We start from the raw sequence: 23,894 nt of genomic DNA, 5'->3' as shown, positions 1-23,894 counted from the left end.
TGTGTCTCTGGCCACCAATCAAGTTTCAACCATTTTCCTGAGGTTGTTGTCTCTCGCGTCCCCCGGGCCTCCAGCCCCCCTGCATTGGTTCTGGCCTGAGCACCCCCACAAGGCATGCTCCCCGCAACAACAATAATAAAACCTCTCAATAGATGGAAGGTTCTCTTGCTGACTCCAGGCCTACCCTGCCTGCTGCTTAGCCGACCTTCCTAAATTCTCGTGTCACATCCTGGCCATCAGCCTTATCCCGGGGAAGGACAGTTCCATGGTAAAAACATGATCCTCGGTTGCTTTTTAAATTAAGGTTTATACATGTGCATATGTACGATATATGTGTTAATTTTGTAAATGGCTTGGGTTCAGGGAGGAGATTTGAGCCCTCTTTCATTATAAATATTAGAAAAGTTTGAATCAGTAGCTACAATATTAGTGCAAAAAATGCACCCTCCACTTTCTAAGATCCCAAGAATCATTAACTGTTTTGATAAGAAAAACTAAACTAGGAGAAACACCCACCAATAACAAGGATGGCAGTTTTGAATGAGTTTTTCTTTGAGAATGTAAGAAAAGGCTGGAATGAGGTGGAAACCCCGGGGCATAAGTTCTTGAGATTTGTTGCATCTTAGAACTAACTGAGAAACTTAAGAAACAGCTGTGTCTGGGCCCTTCTTCAAGCCAATTAAATCTAGGGAAGGGGCTGGTTCTGATGTGCTGCCAGGATCAAAAATTACAGCTCTGCTGTGCTGCCAGCCTGGGAGCCAACAGCCACGCGTGGCTATTTAAATTCAAATTAATTAAAATTAAATAAAGTTAAAAATTCTCAGTCTCTCAGTTGCACAGGCCACATTTCAAGTGCTCAACAGCCACACGTGGATAGTGGCTGCCATATTGGACAGTGCAGATTATAGACTCTTTCCATCATTGCAGAAGGTTCTATTTGGCGGCGCTGCCATAAGGGGTTGCCAAGTCCTGCTTCTGTTGTTGGAGGCTGATGTGGGCAGGTCACCCTTGTGTAAAATGGAAGTGGTTTTCTGAGTGAGTACCTGAGCAGGCTGATGGCCACAGTGCATGTGTGTGTATGTGGGGGTTGGACCCTTTATGGTTCCTGTTTTTCTGCTCAGTTGTCACCTTACAGAGTCAAGAAGCTTCTGGAAGTGCATACGGGGCCAGAGGCCCCGTAGTGACTGGGCTGGCCTCCGGGCCATCCTCACTGGGATGGTGAACATCTCCCACGGGGAGAGTGAGGTTAGGGGGACGGCTTGTGTGGGACCCCCTGGTGCTGAGAGGATGGAGGAACCAGCAACTGCCAGGAAAGCCTTTATTCCCATGGGGGTGATCCATTTGGCCTCCTGCAGTTAACCCTCCTCTGGGACGTTGAGTTTCTCCTTCACCCCACAGGCCACCACAGCGAAAAAGAGCTCTGGGAAGAAAGTGCGGACGTACACGGCCGCCCTGGGGATGGGGTTGGCCATGTAGACCTCTTGCTTCTTCCGTCTCACGGTGCGCATCACCTCCTCGGCCACGTCCACGGGGTGTACCCCGTAGGTCAGCTTCCTGAAAAAGACTGAAAAGCCCCCAGAGGGGGCGGGGGTTATAGCCTCAGCAGGAGCAAGCCGGTCAGAACCCTCTGCGCTCCCAAAGACAGGGAAGTGGGTGCCATGTCTGGGGTCATGGGCTCCAGGCCAACGCTGCGTCCACTGGCCCTGGGGCACGGGGGGAGACACTTTACCCCTCCCCACCTCAGCTTCTTCATCTGTAAAGTGGGCGTAGTTTCCTGCCCTATTAACTTTGCAGGGTGGTTATGAGCTGTAGAAGGGATGAGAAAGAGCTTAGGAAATAAGAAGGTGTCAGATGAATTTTGGGGCTGTTTATAATTGCTGTGAAGCTGTGCTTGTCAAGAGCCTCCTGGAACCACCTGCCCACGTCTTGGTTCATCTTGATTTTTTAGTGTAGATAGAGCGTTGGGCAGGGTGTTTAGAGCATTCTAGAATAGTAATAATAACAAGGTGCATTTACAGAGCACTCGCTATGTGCCAGTTGCTGTTCCAAACCCCCTATGAGCCGGAACCTTCAGTCCTGCCAATGACTCTATGAGGTAGGCGTTACTATCATCTCTCATTTTCTAAAGGGGAAACTGAGGCATGGAGATTAAGGGAATTACCCATGTTTAAACATTTAGTATGTGACAGAGGCAAGCTTCAAATGCAGCCTGGTGCCAGACTGCTGCCTCTACTCTGGGCTGCCTCCTAGAGAAAGGGGAGCAGGAAGTTCTTAAAGATCAAATCCTGGCTATTCCACATGGTAAACTGAGGCCCAGAGACAGGCGGTCACGTGGCCAAGGTCACAGAATCCTAACCTGGTTGCAGGTTAGGATTCTCTCTACCTGGTGCCTCAGGGCTGAAGTCTCGGGGCCCCCTGTTGGGGGCTCCCTGCTGTTAGCTGGGTGCAGGGGCCCCACTGTCCCCAGTCTCCTGCTTCAGGAACACTCCCCTGGGCCCAATGAAACCAGGCTGTCCCAGAGGCCCCCCGGGAGCCCTCCCCAGCCCCTGTCCCTCCGGCTTCCCTCTGAAGGCTCACATTTCCAGATGGAGGCCTCCCAGTTTCCTTGGCCTGGATACACGTGATACGACCGGATGAAAGTCGGGCTCACGGTGCTAACAAGGACCTCATATTCCTCCATTTCGGCCCGGAGACAGTCAAAGAAGCCGAGTGCGGCATGCTTGGAGGCAGCGTCTGGAAGAGGTCCAGCCAGAGGTGGGTGCGGGAGGCCCGGCCCACACATTCCTACAAGCTCAGAGCCGGCAGGGGCCTCAAAAGTCCCCTAGCTCTGCCCCTCCCTCCATAGATGAGGACAGAGGGCCCACGTGAAGTGCTGGACAGAGGCAGAGGTGGGATGGAACACAGTTTAGCCACTTGCCTACTGTGTGACCATGGGCAAATCACTTTACCTCTCTGAGGCTCAGTTTTCTTATCTTTAAAATGGGGATAATATCACTCTTGCCAAGTTGTTGTGAAGATCAAGTGAGAAAATGTATATAAAATGCCCAGCACAAGCATAAATTCCCATTCTTTCCAGGAAGCCTGATACCCAAGTGATTTCTCCAGCGTCCTGGGGTCAGCTGGTGGCCACAGTGAGCCCAGAGCACAGATCTCCCCTCTCACTTCCTGGGCCCCTTTTCCTCGGAGAACCCTGTGATGTACACCCCAAATTCACTTCAGATAGTGGAGGCCGTGAGTTGGGTAAACAAGAATTGTTGCAGGAATTCCAAAAAGAGCAGAGTGGACATTCCTGGAAGCTTTGGGAAATTAGAGCCACATCAGGGTATGGTGAACCCCAGATTCCCATTTCAGGGGTGTCAGCTGGAGGCTGAGTGGGGCAGGTACCTGCCACCGGCCCCAGCTCCCTTCCAAGCAGGCCTGGTGAGGAGCGGGGGTGCGCCCCCTCCAGACTGCCCCTGAAATCCATCAGCCCCTCTCTGTGCGGGGCTCAGCATGCAGGTGCTCGGGCTCAGGGGCGTCGCCTGCAAAATGAGGGTAGTGACGAGGCAGCTTCTTGGAGCGGCTGTGAGGACTGAACAAGATGAGACATGTGAAACTGGTCACACAGTGCCCGGCCCGGGCGAAGCCCCTTGATAAATGGTCAGTACTTTCGTGATCACTCTAGTTGTCAGCAGGGTCCCGGAGTAAAAGGTCTACAGTGGGCAATGTGAGGAGTCAAGGAGAGAAGCAGGCCGGGAGTGGCGGTGGACCGTGGGGAAGGGGAAAGCGAGGCTCTGGCCAATGGTTGCCTCGGGAAGGTGGGCCCTGTGGCGCCAGATCTTCTCTTGTTCAGGAAGCTGGAAATCCTGATTTTTGCTGAAATGTCCTAATATTTAAATAACTAAATACTTAATTCCAGTTCCAATGTGTGGGTTTTTTCTCCACACCACCAATTCTCCGACACCAGCTGGGTGTTGTACAATTTAACTCAGTTCTGACGCTATCTGGAGATAGTGTCAGATCCCACAGGTTTAGGGCTCAGTCCTACAAAACTGCCTCCCCCACACTTCAGGCCAATCTCAAGTCCAGGTTGTCACCTGTGCTTCTGACCAACCGGCTTGACTCCCAACAACCCCCTCCTTGGGTTTGATTAATTTGCTACAGCAGCTCGCAGAAGTCAGAGAAATATTTTCCTTACCAGATTACCAGTTTATTATAAAAGGATATAACCCAGAAACAGCCAGATGGAAGACATGCATAGGGTGAGGTGTGGGGAAAGGGCATGGAGCTTCCATGCTGGATCTGGGTGTGCCGTTCTCCCCAAATCTCCACGTGTTAACCGACCCAGAAGCTCTCCGAGCCCCATCTTTTCGGGTTTTTATGGACGCTCCATTACATAGACATGATTGATTAAATCATTGACCATTGGTGACTGAAATCAATCTCTAGCCCCTCTCTCCTCCCCAGAGGAGGAGGGGGTGGGATGGAAAGTTCTAACCCTCTAATCACATGGTTGGTTCCCTTGAACACCAGCCCCATTCTTAGGTGCTTTAGAAAAGTCACCTCATTAACATAACGAAAGACACCTTGATCCCTCTCATCAAGTAGGAAATTCCAAGGGTTTTAGTTCTGTGCCAGAAACAGAATGAAGACCAAGTATATACATTTCTTGTTATAAATCAAATATCCTGATACTAAATAGCTAATTAAAAAGAAATGGCCAGGAGCTTGGCTCCCAGGTTGCCCTCCCTGGCCTATATAATGAATTTACATACATCGTCTCATTTGATCTTTTCTGCACCTGTGTGAGACTGGCTCATTAATTTAGTACACTGAATCAAAGAAGTCTGGCTATTATCCCCACTCTATGAATAATGAAGAAGAAGCTCAGAGCTTATGTGAATGGTGCCAGGTTGCACAGCTAAAGGTGCAGTCTCCACTAGAATCTAGGCCTCCTGTCTCCTGTGCTCCATGAGGACTCCCCTCGTGGTTCATGGTGACCCCAACTTTGCCTGTATTAAAAGAGTTATCATCATCATCAGGGCAGTACAAATTAAAACCACAGCAAGATCCCACTTCACACCACTAGGATGGCTAGAATCAAGAAGACAGATAATAACAAGTGTTGGCAAGGAGTGGAGAAATTGGAACCTTGTGCATTGCAGGTGGCAATATAAAACAGTGCAGCTGCTGTGGAAAAGTCTGGCAGTTCCCCAAACAGTTAAACACAGAGTCACCACATGACCCAACAATTCCACTCCTGGGTGTATACTCAAGAGAAATGGAAACAAAAGTCCACACAAAACTTGAGCATGAATGTTCATTGCAGCATTATTCTAATAGTTATTATTCATAATAGCTAGAAAGTGAAAACAATCCAAGTGTCCAACTGATGACTGGATAAACGAAATGTGGTATATCCATACAATGGAATATTATTCAGCCATAAAAAGGAATGAAGTACTGATAGATGCTACAACATGGATGAACCTTGAAAACATTATGCTAAGTGAAAGAAGCCAGACATAAAGGATCACATATTGTATGATTCCATTTATGTGAAATGTCTAGAATAGTCAAATCCATAGAGACAGAAAGTGGATTAGTGGTTGCCTAGGGCTAGAGGGAGAGGGGTGGGGGAATAAAAGAGTGGTAGCTATAGGGATGTGGGGTTTTCTTTTTGGGGTAGCAAAAGTGTTCTACAATTGATTATGGTGATGGATGCAGAGCTCTGTGAATATACTAAAAGCCACTGATGAGTGAACATACTAAAAGCCACTTTAAATGAGTGAATTGTATGGTATGTGAATAATATGTCAATATAGCTGTCACCCCCCAAAAAGGGTTATCAGCTTGTTGTTCATCCATCCACTAACTTGTTGATTCCCTCAATCATTCAACAGCAAAGCCCCTGCTCTGGGCTGGGCCCTGGCTGAGGAGCTGGAGTCAGAGTTGTGTCAGGGTGGCTCTGCCCTCGTGGACGCCACAGCGCAGCAGCAGTGGTTCCCGTGAGGTGTGGTTAGTGCAGGTGACGGGCATGTGCTGAGACAGGATGTGCCACCTCCAAGCCCCTGTGTCTGGTCTGAGCCTCAGAGCCCCCAGTCTCCCTGCCTGGACGGTGCTGTGGCAGCCAAAGACATTTCTTTTGGGTGTGGAAGGAGAGCCACCGGTGCAGTCACATGACCCCAGGCACTCCCAGGCCAGCCCACAATGCCTGTCAGAAGCCAGACCTGGAGGAAGGAGAGACATTGAGGTCGGCCCAGGGTGGCCTCTCTGCAGTTCTGACATTTACATGGGAAATTCTGCACCCCTTAATTCCTCAGTTGTGGAGAAGCCAGACCATGCACGGCTGATGGGGTGGACAGAACCTTGTTAGAATTCTCCACCCTCAGTGCTGTGTTTCAGAAATGCTCCAAGGAAACTAGCATGTTGGTTCCATGTTGGTTGGTGGCCAAAGGGCCCATTGCAGTGCCCATGCTGCAGCGTATCATTGTCACTAGTCTTTATGTCCCCAGCACCTGGCTTTGGGCATTCAATCGCTGTTTGTTGAATGAAATGAAAGCGTGGAGCAAGGAAAGTGAAAAGTAATCCAGCTCCCGAAAATAATACGTACAGTAATTTTACAAGCAGAAGGAATAGTGGTGAGATTCATCAATGGGCTGGGAAAGAGATGGAAGTGAGGAACGTGGCAAAGACTGCCGTGCGCAGACCAAGCTTCATTCTTCTCTCTTTCCTAGGCCCACATGTAGACTGTGCTTCCCAGCATCCCTTGCAGAGAGGTGTAAGCGTCTGATTGGGTTCTCACCAACAGGATGTGAGCAGGTGGTGTGTGCTAACTCTTGGTCTGGGGCTTTAGACATTGGGCACGCCTCCCCAGGGCTCTCTGCCCTCTTCTTGCCAGCTGGAACCCAGACGGGGTGGGAACCAGATTTGACCACATGAAAAATTGTGCCAAAGCAATGACTTGACATGACTCTGGGTCCCTGAGTGACCGTGAGGGTGGTGGTGTCTGCTGATCTGGGCTATCCCATTGAGACTGTTACATGGAGGAGTAATAAACTTCTTCATTTTTATATCAGTCTTACAGCATCTTAGGCTTAATCTAGCTAATGCAAATAGGAAAAAAAAAAACACTATTAGGGGGATATTATGGGCTGAAATGTGCCCCCCCCAAATTCATATATTTGAAGTCTTAACCCCAGTATCTCAGGATGTGACTGTAATTGGAGACAGGGCATTTAAAGAGGTGATTAATTTAAAATGAAGCCGTTGGTGTGGGCCCTAATCCAATCTAACTGGTGCTCGTATGAGAAGAGGAAGTTTGGACGCACAGAGAGACACGAGGGGTGCACGCACACGCACGGGGGAAGACCGTGTGAGGACATGGAGAAGGCAGCCATCTGCAAGCCAAGGAGAGGGGCCTGAGGAGAAACCAACCCTGCCGACACCTTGATCTCGGACTTCGAGAACTGTGAGAAATAAACGTCTTGTTTAAGCCCTCCAGTCTGTAGTATTTTGTTCCAGCAGCCCAAGCAGACTAATCAGGAGACCTACCCATTTTTCTTTCCTCCCTCCCTCCCACCCTCCACCCACCAGACATTCACTGAGCTCCTATTTTGTACATCGTACTGTGGGCCATAAAGCAATGTATAAGGCACGTTCCCCACCCTCCTAGATGCCACCTCGTGGGAGATGGGAATGCCTCCAGAGTTTTCCCAACCAGATCCCATGAACATACACTAAGTCCTTCTCCTGCTTGGACTTTTAAAGGACTCCCACCTTTGGAATCTCTCTCTCACCTCTCCTGGGATTCTACCCCTTTCCTTTTCTCCTTTCTCAGAACCTCTCCATCCCGCTCCCATTTTGTGATGTGCACCCATCTTTTCTGTCCCAGTTGTAGTCTTTCCTGTCCTTCAAGGGCGTCTTTATGGGGGAAGGGCATCTGATCTAGGGCTGGGCACCCGTGTCAGGAGCGGAACCTTCACCTGGTGTTGATCGTGTTCAGCTGGGCATGTCCTGACCACCCGTGAGACCTGAGCTTCCAGGGGAGAGGGGCCTTATCTTTCACGTCTCAGTGTCTCCCATAGTCACCCACAGTCAAGGTGCTCAAGAATAGAACTGAAGGGATGAAAGAAAAACCCACAGGCCATTTCATCTCTGGACCTCCTCCCCCCGTGTCACCATATGCCTAGTCCTAGACACAACATCTCTTGTCTTCTAAGACATATAACGTAAGATGAAACATTTTTGTCTTAGCAACTTACAAGCTGTACGGAATGGGATCCCAAGCTTCCCTTGGATGTTGTTCACTAACACAATCTGGCCTGTCCTCCGGGAGATCATGTTGGGCAGCAGGGCTGGAAGGCACCGGACAAGAGTCACAGTTACAAATGTGGAGTCAGGAAGCAGCAGGCAGACCCCGTCCCCAGACTCCCTTCATCACACACAGCTCCTCCACCCCCGTGCTATTAGATGACAGTGGGACACAGATGGACTGGACCCCAGCCATCATTTATCCAGTGTTTCCTGTGAGTGGACTGGGCTCAACTGGTGAATTGCTGGGTGATTTGAAATGACCCACAATGTGCATGAAGTGACACCAATTTCAGAAGTGAATAAGGCAATCCCTTTCAATCCTCCCATTGCCTCCGGTAGGAAGTCTCATGTTGGTCTAATGTATCTTTAACAATTCTCTCACACATGCAAATCGTTTAACAAAGAGGAAAGACCTCAGTTTGTGTCTTGGGAGAACTTACGACTTTGTTTTGATTTCAGATTTTCTTCTATTTATTGAGAAGGAAAGGGGTTTTTAATTTACGCTCGTATTATAAAGATCTCCTAAAAAGAATTAATTTAAAAGTGAGGAAATTTAGAGAAATATATGAAGTAAATAATAGTGCAGGTGGAATAGGGATATGGCAAGAAATCAAAAAACTCCACTTTCAGAATGTTCAGTTAAGTCCAGCCCTTGCATGTTAGAAATGGGTAAACTGAGGCGCAGAGCTAGCGACTGGACTCAGGTCTCCCAGCAAGTTAGAGCTCAACCAGGAAGATAACAGTCCCGGCCTTTTCTCCTCCACTTCCTGCACTCCTCACTGTGATGTATGGGGACCCGGAACTCTCAGAGGCTGACTGAATGACACACCTTGGTTGACCTGCTTGCTGTGTCCAGGGACTGGGCTGGAGGAAACTGTTGTCTCTGGGCACCACTTTAGAAGCTCTGGGAAAGCATCTTTCTGCCCCAAATACTTCTTTCTGTTTATCTGTCCTAGTTCTCAGAATCCCATTATCATGGCGGTTCTGGCTGTAGAGAAGGTGGCTCTAAGATCGTGCTTTCTCAGCCTCTACTAGGGCACCCCACTCCCTAAATTTAGAAATTCTCCATGCTTACATTCTCCCTCTTGAAGTTCTGCTTTGATAAACTTTTTTTTTTAGTTGGGGAGTTCAACTCGTGGTTCTAGTCCACGTCATCTCCAACCCCCTAGGCTTCAGACCTGCGTTTGAAATTAACGGTGAGAAATCTCCACACAGGAGCCACCATTTTACCCTTGAAAGGGAGACATCCTCCTGCCTTCTCTGTTTCTGCAAAGGGATTGACAGCATTCTGGGTCCCTTGTAGTCTGGGATAAACCATTTTCTTCTTCATTTCTGAGGACAGAATCTCTACCTTTGACCAACTGTCATGGTTGGGAGCAGATCAACTGCAAGGTTGATGTATCACAATATATGCAAAGGATAAAGAAAATGGTCCAGAGGTGTGGAATGGGATTGAAGGGGAAGCCATGAATATGAGTAAGAAAAGGGAAGCAAAGAGCCAGGCTTGGGCGGGGAGGGGGCTTTCACAGGGAGGCAAGTTGCAATATACCGGTAAGATACTTTCAAAATCCCTTCTCATTTATCAACATTTACAGTCAGAATGTTGAAAGCTTTCACCAAATAAGTAGAGATTTTTCTGAGGGGGGCTGGAGACTCCATCCAGAATTGGATGACCGTCTGGCCACATAACAGAGCCCTCTCTAGCATCCAGGGACCCAGAAATGCATGGGAAGGCCAAACTCACGAGACCTTTGGTCAATGTGATGGGCCCAAAGTAATTGACATCCATGATCTTTTTGTCGAGCTCCAGGGAAATCTTATGGGCAGGCCCCTTCACCTTCACGCTGGCATTGTTGATGAGGACGTCCACACAGCCGTAGCAATCCAGGACCTCTTTTGCCACATCCTGGACACAGCTGATATCCGAGAGGTCCAAGAGGACCAGCTTCGGGGTGAATGTCTGCTGAACCAATGAGAGAGTCAAGGCACATGTGGGAACACCTCCCTCTCACAGACCTGGAGGTCCCTCCATCTAAGAGCCACCTCTTTTGAAATTCAGGGCTCATAGAGTGACTACAAAAAAACAAATGATGAGGAAGAAGCAGAAACGACTCTGGGAGGAAGGAAATTGATGGAGAATCCATTCTCGGGTGACCAGAGCAGCAATCACAACAATCCAAACACGCAAATATGCAGTAATAAGTCAGAACTTTTGGCCAACGGGCAAGAACTGGTAAATCTGAATGAATATCGCCCTTCACATTGGAGGCTGTGCACTGAGTCCAGTGGTGATGCCATTACTTATAACATATCTGAGCTCCTTTTTGGAAATTGCTTTCCAAACTGGCCTACATGCCATAGAGCATCCATCATAGTACTTTGTAGCCACATTTGATTTTGACCCAAATCATACACTCAACACGATATTTTTGGAGCACCATCTATGTGCCAGGCACTGTGTTCCACCCTAGACACTCGCTGTCATCAAGACTCTCACAGTCTAAAGTGGGGACAGGTGGGAAAATTGATGATCCTATGTAGTAAATGCAATTCCAGTGTTTGACCAGCACTAGTCCTGAGACATGCCCTTGAAAAGAGGGTTCCCTGGCCAAATTTATTTGAGACACACAGATTACTATATGTTCTTCTTGGAGATATACAATGCATGTTAGCATATCAAAGGCTATGAAAAGTCCTGCAGAAAAGAAACCAACCAGACAAGCTTGGCTTTGCTCGGTATTTCCATACAATGGACCTCAGAACCTCGTTTTTCCTCAATACCTAATAATATTACAAGAAACATACCTTGGAGAATGTAATGTTGTCTTGTTTGCTCCATTCCCTCAAATACTAGACTTAGTTCTGAATTATTTTTGGCTATTCCCAAAACCCAAATTCAACATCAAGGGCAAAGATTTAAAAAAAAAATTCCCGAAAAGAATTCTGAAGGCAATCCCTAGACAATGCTCCCGAAATGCTTTGAAAACTGCAGTTGCATTGAAATAAGTGTTCACCTCCCAGGTGACTTCTTAGAAGGGGACTTCATTTCTCTGATTTCTTTGAAGGAGGTATCATTTGAGGTTTTATTTTTAAAAATAGGCCATATGTGTTTGTAATCACAGCGCATACCTGTGACATACTCTATCTTCTGGATCCTCTTTGGGTCTGACTTAAATAGAATAGGGGGTGGGGAGGGTCAATGGCTAGAGAACACGTTTTTGGCATGGTGAGTGGTCAACATGAGTCGACCCCTTATGACTGGCAGACATGCCTGTGTCAAGAATGGTGAGACCATTACCTTACATTGCCCCAAAGCAATCGCCAAATTTTGTCAACTTGGCCAAAGAGCAGCTCTTTAACCCTCATTGAAGGCTAAGGGTGCCCAGGAGTTGCTCAAGCCGCCTGCTGGGAGGCCTTACCTTGCTGGGGTCAGCCACGCTGATCAAGGCATCATACAGCATCTCTAGCCTCTCCCAGTTCTTTCCGCACAGCACCAGCCTTGCCCCGCCCATGTGGAACACCCGAGCACACTCTGTGGGGAAGAAGGAAAGAGGGCAGGGTGCACTGTGTGGTTGGAGCCACTGACAGTGAGCCCCTCGTTCTTACAAATCCAAGAATTCAAAGAATTCAAAAGTCTTAGGGCCTTGAGGTCCTTTAGAGGTCATTTCATTCAACCTTCTCCCAGGGCCAGAATTTTTTCTTATTTCCAGCCTCAGCATGGTTGCCTCCTGTGAAGAGGAGCTCATAGTGGGGTGAAACAGCCCTTCCTTCCTTGGATAGTTCCTATTATTAGGACATTCTTCCTTAAACAGGACAGAAAAATGACCCTGTCCTCCTAGGCCTCCAGGACCAAAGCCCTGAATATATTTCCATCTACAGATATTGGAAACAGCTGCCATGTTTTTTTCAGACCAAATGTCACCAGTTCCCTCCACATTTTCTCTGTGGATAGATACTCCAGCCAGGGTTCTTTTCATTAAAAAAGTAAACCTGCCTTGTGTCTAGTTCATTTCACTCTGGGCTAATTCCTGACTCTCCCAGTACAGTACTATCTCAACTGGGCGATGGCTGGTAGACACACAGCATTCTTGGGGAGCGATAACACTGATACTTTAAGAACCATAAAAGCTAATGTATTTTGAGAGTTTCCTTGTTCTAGGGACTAGAATAGATTTACATATAATAGCTTATTTAATCCTCACAGTAACCCTGTGTAGTAGTATCTTAGGTTGGGTTCCTTAGAGGCAGAATCAGAGACAGGGATTCAGATGACCAGGATTTATTGAGGGAATAACGTTCTTCAGAGAAAAATCTATCAGAAAGTAAGGGCATGAGGTAGATGCCAGGCAAGGATGTGGTCTCATGTAAAGTCTAGCCTTGGCTGGATCCAAGGAAGTTTCTGGATGACACTGAAGGAATAAATCATAACAGAAATGATTTATAGATTTTTATCCTTAAAAATACCTTCCTTACAGCAGAAAACATAAATAAAAATTAAGGGCAAGATTACCAAGGAAACCTATTTATAATATAGATGTCAGAAAAGGGTTAATTTAATGGATTTACAAAGAACTCTTACAAATCAATAAGAAAGAAAGATAAAGACTCTAATGAAATTGGCTAATGAGATGATTAAGTGATTCATAAGAGAAGTGCGAAGAGCTAATATACAGAGAAGATAAAAGTTCAATGCCAATAATAAAGAAATGCAAATTAAAATTTGGCACCAATTTTAATCTGTTGGATAATCAAAAACAAAATTGGCAGTAGTCACACATTCACTGCTGGGGGTAGTGTAAAATGCCACAGTCTTTTGGAAGAAAATTGTGAAAGTATCCTTATAAGTAAGTGTGAACTTTGACCCAGTAATTTCATTTATAGGCATTTATTCTAAGGAGATAATTAAGAATATCTGCACGGACGTAGTTATTGTTTACCTTGGCATCATTATAATAGTAAAGAGGTGGAGATGATTGTAAATGTTCAATATTATAGGAGATCGGTTAAGTAAATAATGACGCGTCTACACATTGAATATTTTGAAGGCTTTAAAACAGAAGTTTTAAAACTACTGATACGAATTATAGTAAGTTTTAAAAAAAAAGATTCAAAAGAGCATGTCTAATAGAATTCCATAATACTTCACTCTGTGTGTGTGTGTGTGTGTGTGTGTGTGTAATTGGATGTTAAATTGTACATATGTCTATGTAACAGGATTCTAAATTGGAAGTTTGACTGAGGCACCAAGATCAAATAGATATAAAATTCCAAAGTTAGGTGCCAGTCCAAGATGCAGATTTTCAAAGGAAATAACTAAACCCCTATTTTGCGAAGCTCAACACACTTTACCCAAAGATAGGACACAAATGGATCAAGGAAGAGGAGAGAGGGAGGGGACTTGAAGGAGGATTTTTTTTTGAAGAGAATTATTATGTGACTTTTTGCCCATTATCTCCATCCTAGAGGGAAGGGAGCCAGTGGGAGCATTTGAACAGTATGCTATGTGTTCCCTGCAGCTGGGGGTCCGTCCGGACTGATGTCTGAGTCACAGCTGAGAAATCTAATGGGCAAGAGCCTGGGGCCTTCCATCCCTCCCCAGAGCAGAAGAAAGGAGAGACAGCCGGGGCTTCCCCATGGGGATCAGTCTGTAACTGCTGAAGAACCCACCGCACAGCCGCAGTGGACCAGAGCTAGGTCATGAGTTGGTTGGGCCCAAGAGGACCTCCTGGAAGGGCAGTGGAAGTCCAAAACAGAGGGCCTGGGTGGAGTAGACAGCCTGAAGACCAGGGGCCATGTGCAGACTGAGTAAATGGAATGCACCCACTTCACAGAAAGTGCGGATGAGTATTCCCAGGGAGGACCTCCGAAGGACCCACAGAAGTGCCACAGAGGAAGAATCAGACTCGATTTTAAACAAGTGCCAGGCCATGGGGCTTGAAGCCATCTTCTAACAGTGTCCGTCAGGGGAGATTTTTCCTGTTCTCCCTGTCTCCTTTCCTTCCCACCCCTCCACCCCCAGAGGGTCAGAAAGAGCCACTGGCTGGCCGGCACCTGCCCTAGCTGGCGAGAGGAGTGGAAGGGGGAAGTTCACCGTCAATGGAGATTTTCACGTTCATTAATGTACTGGACTGGGCATCCCGATTTCTGAATCAATGCTATGTTTGGGGACTTACCATGACCAAAGGATTTTGTGTAATCTCATAGTCATCAGAAAAGTCATGAGACTACCTGACTTTTTTAAAAAAATCAAGACACAGAGGAGGACTCCCCACTCTGCATGAATTTGAGAGACCGAGCTGTCTCCCTACACCTGTGGTTCCAGCTAGCTCACTGCTGTTACACATATAAGCAGCGTAAAGGGGCTGAAAGGAAATAGAATGAGGTGTTCCTGAGTGGATGGGGTTCTAGGTGTGTTTTATGTTCTTTTTACTTGAAAAATCCTTTTTAATGTATATGGCTTTTATAATAAGAGAATTCACTAAAAGAAACTTCATCTGGAGGGAGAAAGCCTGGCCTTCCCGCCTTTCAGCTGTGATTCTGAGCGGTGGCAGCCTCAGCCACGCTGGGTGTGGGGCGGCCGTATTGGTCGTGTTTTACAAGCTGGAGACGTGAGGTTCAGGGAGATGATGTGATTTACCCACAGTCCCACAGCTAGTCGGTGGTGAAGCCAGGATGTGAACCCAAGCAGCGACGTTCCCTCGGGGTGTTTGTCTCCACACTGGGCTGCCTCTTGGCCCCACTGCTGAGAAAGGAGCCCGCCCATGCTCTCCCTCCCTCACATGACGATGGGCACACTTACAAGCTGGGCACTGGGGCAGGTCAGGGGCCTGTGGCCAGGAGCCAGACCAAGCCTGTAGCCTTGACTTCCTTTACTGTCACCATGTCCTCTCTTACCCCTTGACAGCTTGCCTTTCCCAGGTGGGCCCGCGAGGCTGGAGCCCGGTGTGCTACTGCTGCTTCGGTACACAAGCCCAAGGGCACACTCCCAAATAATGCCAGGCATCAGGCATGTCCAAGCCTTCTTATTATTGTTCTTCATCAGCTCAGCTCAGCGTTCATCTGTGTCAAGCACGAGGGCACTGTGCTTTTTCTTTTTCATGCAGCAAATGTAAATTGAGCCCTGACTTCCATATTTCCTCAAGTGGAAGATGCCATCAGCTGTAAGATGCTTCCTGATGTCAGAGAGATTAAAATGCAAAAGGCTGGCCTGTGACTATTATAAGGTGCCGTTGATTGAAAGACAATCAGCTTGATTTCAGAAAAAAGGTGAAAAACTGTGCATCTTAGAGGTGATGAAACACAGGCAGAGCTGTGCCCTCTGAAGCAGTTCAAGTACAGTGGTTCAGTATTTGGAGAGTTGCTCTTGCTGCAGACACAGTGGGTACAAGGTAACCGGATTCCTGACTTGGCCGAATCGTGTGGGTGTGGGGTGACGGTTCGATGTCCCGATCTGTCTGATTTCTTGAGTAGACAGCTTGGCGCTGGGCTCCTTGCTGCTCTCCAGTACCACTCACTGGGCTAGGTCAGCTTCCAGGGGACCAGGAGGTGCTGTGGACTGTGGAAAGCCTGCAGCATCCACTCAGTGCCCCTCACTCTTTTCTTGCCTTGGAGCTGAGACGTGGAGCAGTTTGATCCTGGAGTCGCTGTGGTCGGCAGCACGTCCCGGTGAGGCATTTATTTAAGGTCACAGACGCCCCGCTTCTCAAGTTACTTCTAAATGTTTGGACTTTATTTTTTTTCTGCCTTGCATTTCTTTCCAGGGTTGGTCCATAAGACACAGGAACAAAGAGCACTGACAGTAGTCACAACAGAGACTAGACCATATTTCTCTGAAATGCCATTTTGCTCCTGAGATGTATTTCCTGGGTGTTCGATTTGTATGGTGTGTGACTATAACCAAATCAGACTTACAAAGAAAAAAAAGACTTCTAAACCAAATATACATCTCTTAGCAATAGATATAACTGTAGTTCTATCTAGTAAGACAGAAAATCAGACAGGACATGGAAGAAATGAAAAGCCTCCTCAACCAACAGGATCGAATCGACATTTGTAGGACACTCCACCCAACAAAAGCAGATGCACATTCTTCTCAAGCACCCATGGACCATTCACCAAGACAGACCATATCCTGGCCCATAAAACAAACTCAACAAATTTTTAAAAATTGAAATCATGTAGAGTATGTTCTCCGATCATTCTGGAATCTAGCTAGAAATCAATAAAACAAATATACAACAACACACTTATCCAAGTGAGTCCCTTCCCTCATCAGATGGTCACTTTAAGAGGCTATTTATTAAATAAAATTTTATTTGAGTGCTTACTATATGCCAGGCTTTGAGCTGGGTGGCAGGGACACCAGTGTGAACAAAACACACGCTCCACCCTAGGGGAGCTTGCGGCTAGTGGACCGGCTGAGAAACACACAGATACAGCACAGTGTAAGAAGTGCTCTAACAGTGTGTTTCTATGAGGAGCCACGGGAGCCCAGAGGCCTATTCCTCATGGACCATCCAAGAGGAAGGAGCAACTAAGATGGCAGGGAAGGCTTCATGATGAAGGGGTCTCATGTTGGAGGCTGGCCTGATGCTAGATGGGCATGTTCTACTTGAAGAACAAGATTTTTCCCAAAGACTTTGACTCTGAGTATCTCTAGGTGGGTGCCACTGCTCCAAATCCGCAGGGCAACCACTGCTCCCTACAGTCTTGTGTCTGGTCTGATTGACAAGTGTGTGTGCCCTGGCTGGTCCCTGTAGAAGCTAGAGTTCGTGTTCCTGTTCTCTTGAGTATTGAGTCTAATGACGCAGGATGTCCTCTTTGGGAATTGCTTCTGGTCCCATATAGGCACCACACAGAGAACCTAGTTTATCTGCCTTACACTTTGTTTTTTTGTCTTACATGGTGAACCTGAGTTGATCACTTACTGAAATTGAACCCATCCTCAAAGCATGCGGATTGACTCCCATTGGGATGCCCAAGAGAATAAGGCTCTGAGAGTATTCCCAGACAGGAGGTTATAAATGTTCTCACAATGGCAGCACCGTGGGAGTAGGCACCCAGCCCCCCAGAGGGACTCTTCAGAAGGAGCAATGCTCATCTCAATACCCAGGGTGTAGTGGACTCTGTGGACACTTGTTGAGTGACCTAATGAATGTTTGGCTGTGTGGGTTCTATATTTGATTACAAATAACAAAAACAGCAAAAATTAAACCCAAACTATATAACATATGGGGCTGCACTACACGTATTAGGAATGATAGGGTTAGACTCTTACAAACCTAAGGACATTTACTACCCCTTATATTACAGATGCCACCAGTGGAAGGGCCCTCCAAGACCACCTAATTCAGGCGCTGCAAACATAAATGCCTTCAAGGCCAGGAGGTGATATGGTTGAGAGAATCAGACCAAGTGTGACAATAGGGATTAGTGGGGAGTGTGGCACACTGAAGTATGCATGTTCTGCCTAAATTTTTTCATCATTATTACCTTTACTAACACTTGAATGGTGTCCACTCCAGCTCCAGGCTCTAAGTGCTTTCCATCTATTAATTCATTTATTGCTCACAGCAACATTGTGAGGTAGAGACTACTAATGTCCTCGCTTTACAGATGAGAAATCCAAGGTAGAGATGTGAAGTCACCAGCTAGGAAGTGGTAGAGCCAGGAATTGAACCCAGCTCCCAAGTCTGGGCTCATAACAGGTACACCGCCCCAGCTAAGGGCTTTGCATTTGAAAATTCCCGGAAACCCCAAGAAGGCAAAACAATTCACCTCTGCAGACCAATTTTGGCCCGTAGGCTGTGAGTTTGCAACCCCAGATATTCTAACCTCCTCATTGCTCAGGCGAGGAAGCTGCAGCCTCCAAAAGAGAGGACATTTGCTGGTCAATGACAGATACCAGGACAGAACACAGCCTTGACCTCCCCTTCTGCCTTGCAGGCTTGCTTGCATGCCGCCCTGCTACCACTTGTCCCTCAAGGCAGGAGTGGGCACAAGTGAGGGCGAAGCCAGCTTACCCTTTCCCAGTCCCGAGATGGCATCGGTGATCACCACCACTTTGTTCTGCACGGCTGACTTTGACCACAGCCTGGACACCTCCTGGTAGATGAAGAGAAGGCCGCTGATTCCCAGCAGCAGCAGGGGCAGCATGAGCACGGCTGTGACTCCCATCTTGTTCTGGGGGAAATCGGTAAAAAGGAATTGGCTTTGCAAAGAGAGTCTGATCAGGACCCCCCGGGGCAGGGGGTGGCCCCAGGCTGCAGAGTGCATTCACTCATGCACCAAGCCCGGAGTGTCCTCTCCAGGGAGCTGGGCTCTGTGCAAGCTCCCAGAGGGCTGTGTCCAAGCTGAACACCCATGCGCATGCTCACCCCGCAACGTCCAACGAAGAGGAAATTACTCACAGTGTCTCCAAAAACAAATGGAATCCAGGGGGCCTGCCCTCCCAATTTAATTAATTGCAAATTTAATTGAAAAGGGTCTGCATTTTTGGAAGGAAATCCATGTGTTGAGGCCACTTGCTTGGGCCCTAATGGCTATTTATAGCTCTCAGTGCGCTAAAGAGCTTTTCAGGGTAAATATAGTATCTATTCTGATATTCAGGGACACATGCTGGCTGGATCTGGTTTCCTAGTTCTTGCCAGGACTTTTAAAGCTCTCTGGCTTGCCTGACGGTTAGAGGTTTTCTCAGCAGCTTGGGGCTGGGCATTAGAGATCAGGAACTGAAATTTCAGCACAAACAGCCTTGCCCTCGTTTCCTGTAATGCTCTCATCGGGGAGTTTCCAGGTAGCTCAGACCTGCAGAGAGCCATCTGGCCTTCCCTTTCTGGTTGGGGATGAAAAGCATAGAAAAACTGTTAAACGGAATGAAGTGAACCATTCCAAGAACGAACCACTTGGAGGCGTGACACAAACTATTGAAAGAGCAGAGTTTTGGGAGTGTTTCTCATTGTCAAGTTATTCTGAGCCTTAGCTTTCTCGTCTGTAAAATGGGCATAACAGTCTTGTCTTGCAGGACTGTCGGGAGGACAAAATAAGATACTGCATATTAACCTAGCAGAGTCCCTGGCTCACGAGAAGCTAGATATTGCTGTCTTTAAAGATTAAGAATACTAAGAATTTATCCCAAATATTAAATATTTTGGTTACATAAGGGAACTCAGTAAGATTAGAAATAGAGAGATATAAAAATCTTAAATCCAGTTTAGGTATTCAAACCATCAAAAACCAGAAGACCAGTCATAACGATGTGCTAATTTGTGTGGTAAGGACCAGTGGGCTGCCCAGGAAGTTGGGCAAGGAGACGTGCACGGGTGTGGGAGTGTGGAAAGTGCATTTCTTCCTTGGAAATTAAGATGTCCAGGAACATTAAAAAAATCCAACATTTTATTGACAAATAATATGTTTATAGAAATGTGCACATATCATAAGTATGGAGCTTCCCGAATCTTCATAAACTGAATATATCCATGGAACCAGTGCCCAGATCAAGAAACAGAGCATTGCCTACATGCCCCCATCGTGTCTCCTTCCAGCCCTTAAGGGTGACAACTTTCTAACTTTTAAAAGCATATATTAGTTTTATCTGTGGTTTTAAAAAAATTTTATTTGAATAGATTCACAAAGTTGGTACTGTTTTGCTGAACATTACATTGGTGAGATTCATCTGTACTGTTGTGTGAAGTTGGAGATCACTTATTTTCATTGTGTAAATATACTTTACATTTTAATTCACTCCTCTGAGAGTGGGTACTTGGGTGGTTTCCAGCATGGGGCTATTACAAATAGTGCTGCTATGAACACACACGGCTTTTGGTGCTGTGAGCACTATTTTCCTGTGAAATTATTGGGCCTTTTGGATGACAGAATAAGAAATTTTGGCTCTGATGATCTTCAGTTCTGAAGACTTGGCGGAAAATGTAAAATGAAGAGGTAAAGTTTCATTCTACCCCACGGTCCTAGTGTCAAGGATTCCCTGAATTAAGTTCCTGATATTTCACCCCACACTCATGCAGGGATGGAGGTATTTTAAATAAAACTGTTCATTGAAATTATGAATGAGGAAACTTCCAATAAGCATTTTTTTAGAGAACAGCTTGCATGGGGAGGCTTGAAATATTATTAATATTATAATGTTCTTTAGTTATATTGTTCAAGTGTGGCCATAGCTGTGATTGGACGATTCACAAGTTCTTTATTTGTAGATAAACCCCCACAAAGGTGCAGGATCCTTTATAAGAAAGGAAGTCTCTGGGTCTCCTGTAGTAGTCGAGGGCAGTCTCTCTATTTAAGTAGATGCCCCTGACAATGGTTATCCATGCCCAGGCATGACCACAAACCATCTACCCCTTCCCTCAATCACGCAGACCTTCTAGATACAGTTTCCTATGCTGCTGTAAACAGTGAATCACTGGACAGCATTCCACCTGAAGACTTGCAAACATCAGGATTTGTCTCTCACGCTGCTCCTGAGAAAGACAGCACGATGGGTTTGGGGTTGGACAGTCCTGAGTGTGAATCTCAGTTCTGCTTCTGACTTGTGCGCAGCCGCAGGCACCGTCTGAATTTCATGGCCATCATCTGGTAATGGGCATACTAATGCTCTCACCTTCCTCACTGCGCCATTGTGTAGAATTAGAATATAAGAGGGGATGTGTGTGCGACACCCAGAATGGGTCTGGCCCATTGCTCGGCCTGATGGTTTCACTTTCTCCCCGGCAATTTTTTTCTAGTCTGTGTTGGTTCTTCTCATTGCCTTCCCTCAATGCACGTTAGGACCCATTCCTGAGGACCCTGGACATGGTTCAGAGGTGAAGGATGCCAGGGCCAAGTCAGGTAATGTGTGTGCATATCCTTTTAGAAACAGTGAATTGTTGGGTCATTTCCTCGCCTCCCATGCATGTTCTCCGGGCTGAAATGCAGGTCCTGTTAGCTCGGTCCTTTTTTCCAGGCAGGACCAACACTTGTTTGGCTGCATGAGGCTGCTTCCCCCCGGATCTCCCTTTGGAAGGGTGAGTGCTCCCAATCCACAGAGGCATTCACGCATAGGTGGCAGGGCTGTTGTAGAGAGTGAGCAAGGATGGGGGCAGGATGGTGGGCTGTTGACTAGCCTGACATCTAAAAAAATTATCTGGAATTTTCAGCCTTAAAAAGGAAGGACATTCTGACACATGCTACAACACGGATGAACCTTGAGGATATCATCCTGGGTGAAATAAGCCTGTCACAAAAGGACAAATACCGTATGATTCCACTTACATGAGGGACCCAGAGCAGTCAAATTCATAGAGACAGAAAATAGAATGGTGGTTTCCATGGGTTGCTGGGAGTGGGGAATGGGGAGTTATTGTTTCATGAACGTAGAGTTTCAGTTTTGCAAGATGAAAAGAGTTCTGTGGATGGATGGTGGTGATGGTTGCACAACAATGTGAATGTACTTAATGCCACGGAACTTAAAAATAGTTAAGACTTAAAAATAGTTAAGAAGGTAAATTTTATGTTATGTGTATTTTACAATAAAAAAATTGGAAAAAAAATTGTCTTACTTCCTTTGAAGAGACAATCCCAATAAGAGATGACTCCATTTGTATAGAAAGTAAAGCCATACAAGACACTTTCACATGTAGTTTGTGGTAAATGTGGAATGACTCTGGGTGGTGCTGACTTTTTGGGAGGGAGCAAGGAGGAAGCGATGAGGAGGGGAGTATGGGGCATTAGTTGTATCTCTTACATTTTCTTTTCTTTTTTAAAAAGAGAGCTCTGTGGCAACCGTGACAAACCACTTGCTTCTGTTAAATCTGGCTGTTGGGTACACGCATTTCTGTTACATTATTTTATATATGTTGAAATATTTCCTAATTGAAAAGAGAAAATAAAATAAAATAATCAAACAGAGAGAGAAAGAGAGAAGCAGATGGATCTTGTCTGACATCCTGATGATCTCATCTGACCTCCAAATTCTCCCATTTTCAAATGCTATCTTCTTTTCTTCCGTGTTTTCACTGTGCGGAAGATGTCTCTCTCCTGCTTCATGTGACAACTAGAACAAAAAAAAACCCCTACTTTTTCATGCCCCACCTTGATATTCTGTCTTTCTGCCACAGCACAGTTGACTTAGCAAGACTGAATAATTACTCAGTCAGCCATCTAAGTGATGGAAATGTCCTTTGACCTTTAACCTTGGCTGTTTTCCAATGTCTCCCAACCTCCCTCCTACCGCACAACAATAAGTTATTTCCACAGGGCAGCCGTGTGTTCTCAGTCGTGCTTGTAGCTCCACGACACCCACACAGGGCTTTGTATACACGTTTACCTCGTAGGTGTTGAATGAATGAAACATGTTTACGTGAGCAAACAGGACTAGTCTCACTAAGTAGGCCTACTAACCTTATTCCGATCTTCAAAGAAGTCCCTGTCAGCCCAGACTACCCAGCTGTGGTTCCCCAGGGGGGTTCCTCTGATGACAGAAATGCAGCTAAGTTGTCAATTCCATGAAAACAATCAGTAAACTGGACTCTGAACCAATTGAGTGAGTTGAGGGCTGAATCCACTAATTCTGGAGAAATAGTTGGCTGCCTGGCATCAGACTGCCGCCTTCTCTGTTCGTCGTCTGTGAACACCTTGTTTATTCTTGCCCAGCCACCTCAAGTCACCTGCCACCCTTCTTTGCCACCCACCTGTCTCCTGAGTTCCCCAGGCCTGGTTGGGAAAGACCATTGAGGGCCAGAGCTGGCTCCTTCTGGTGGTGGGGTTGTTATTCAGAACAACTGACACCCTGGAAAGTGCCTTGTCTATTGGTGCAATAAGTACACACAAGGCATGGACCGGTTCTGTCACAACTGACCCCAAACAGGCATTCTGCTAATACCGGAAAAGGAAGAAGGCGGACTCCTCACTTCCAGGAGAAATGGCATGGTGCCTGGAACATTGTAGAACACCTGATGAGATTTACTGATGGTTGGCTAAGGATGGATGGCTCCCAGGCTAAAAATGGTTGGTGGATTGGTGCTCATCTGATCCTGGCTTTCTCTCGGACAGCCTCACTGAGGTTTCACTATTGTTCCCCCGACTCCTTGGCGAGGGCTGACTCCATCTTGTGTCCTTACGCTCCCACGGGACCTGTCGCAGTGCTTTGCACATGCAGACACTAGGAGTTGATCCTCCCGTCGTTCTGAGATCTTCACATACAATAACACACTTAGTCCTCACAACCTTTAAAGTGGGTGGGATCATTCTCTCATCTTACAGATGAGAAGACTGAGGCACAGAGAGACAGTGACTTGCCCAAGGTCAAGGTGGGGAGCTAGGATTTATGCTCAGGCAGTCTGGCTCCAGGGTCCACGCTCTTAATCACGTGCTGTATTACTTCCCACAAAATGCTTTAGAAAAAGTCTATTTGGTAGAGTATACATATCCTCATTTGATAAATACTCTCTCTGTATTCACACACATACACACATACAGATATGTATGTATATGTGTGTTTGGGGGGGTTTCTATTTGCTGACCATTGTTCTGGATGCTGAGGGGTACAGAGAACAGTTCTTGCCATAGAGAAATAATTTACAGTATATAAGAGGGGAACAGATAGATAA

The 23,894-nt window shown here is 46.5% G+C and overlaps 1 protein-coding gene across 2 annotated transcripts; it reads right to left on the bottom strand.

The window, feature by feature from the left end:
* Positions 1-1,355: 1,355 nt before the first annotated feature.
* Positions 1,356-18,471, bottom strand: DHRS7C (dehydrogenase/reductase 7C). Of its 2 annotated transcripts, none has more exons than XM_004433064.3 (6): positions 18,318-18,471; positions 11,715-11,827; positions 10,045-10,258; positions 8,244-8,336; positions 2,578-2,733; positions 1,356-1,564 (listed from the first exon to the last, which is right to left on the bottom strand). In XM_004433064.3, exons 1-6 carry the CDS (start codon positions 18,469-18,471, stop codon positions 1,356-1,358), a joined length of 939 nt encoding a protein of 312 aa, XP_004433121.1. The 2 variants fall into 2 exon arrangements, with proteins under 2 accessions (XP_004433121.1, XP_014644993.1); XM_014789507.2 differs by having other exon boundaries at positions 10,045-10,255.
* Positions 18,472-23,894: the final 5,423 nt, after the last annotated feature.

Source organism: Ceratotherium simum, chromosome 16 (assembly GCF_057802395.1).
Source record: "Ceratotherium simum simum isolate JZ-2026a chromosome 16, ASM5780239v1, whole genome shotgun sequence".
Lineage (NCBI taxonomy): Eukaryota > Metazoa > Chordata > Mammalia > Perissodactyla > Rhinocerotidae > Ceratotherium > Ceratotherium simum.
Note: the sequence above shows the minus strand (reverse complement) of the source record. Positions and strands in the feature narration are given on the sequence as shown.

Coding starts and splice junctions, on each gene's coding strand:
- DHRS7C (XM_004433064.3), bottom strand. CDS start 18,471: ATGGGAGTCACAGCCGTGCTCATGCTGCCCCTGCTGCTGCTGGGAATC. Junction 10,259..11,714: donor GCGTGGCTGACCCCAGCAAG/GTAAGGCCTCCC, acceptor TCATTGGTTCAG/CAGACATTCACCCCGAAGCT. Junction 2,734..8,243: donor GATCCCATTCCGTACAGCTT/GTAAGTTGCTAA, acceptor GACCTCTTCCAG/ACGCTGCCTCCAAGCATGCC.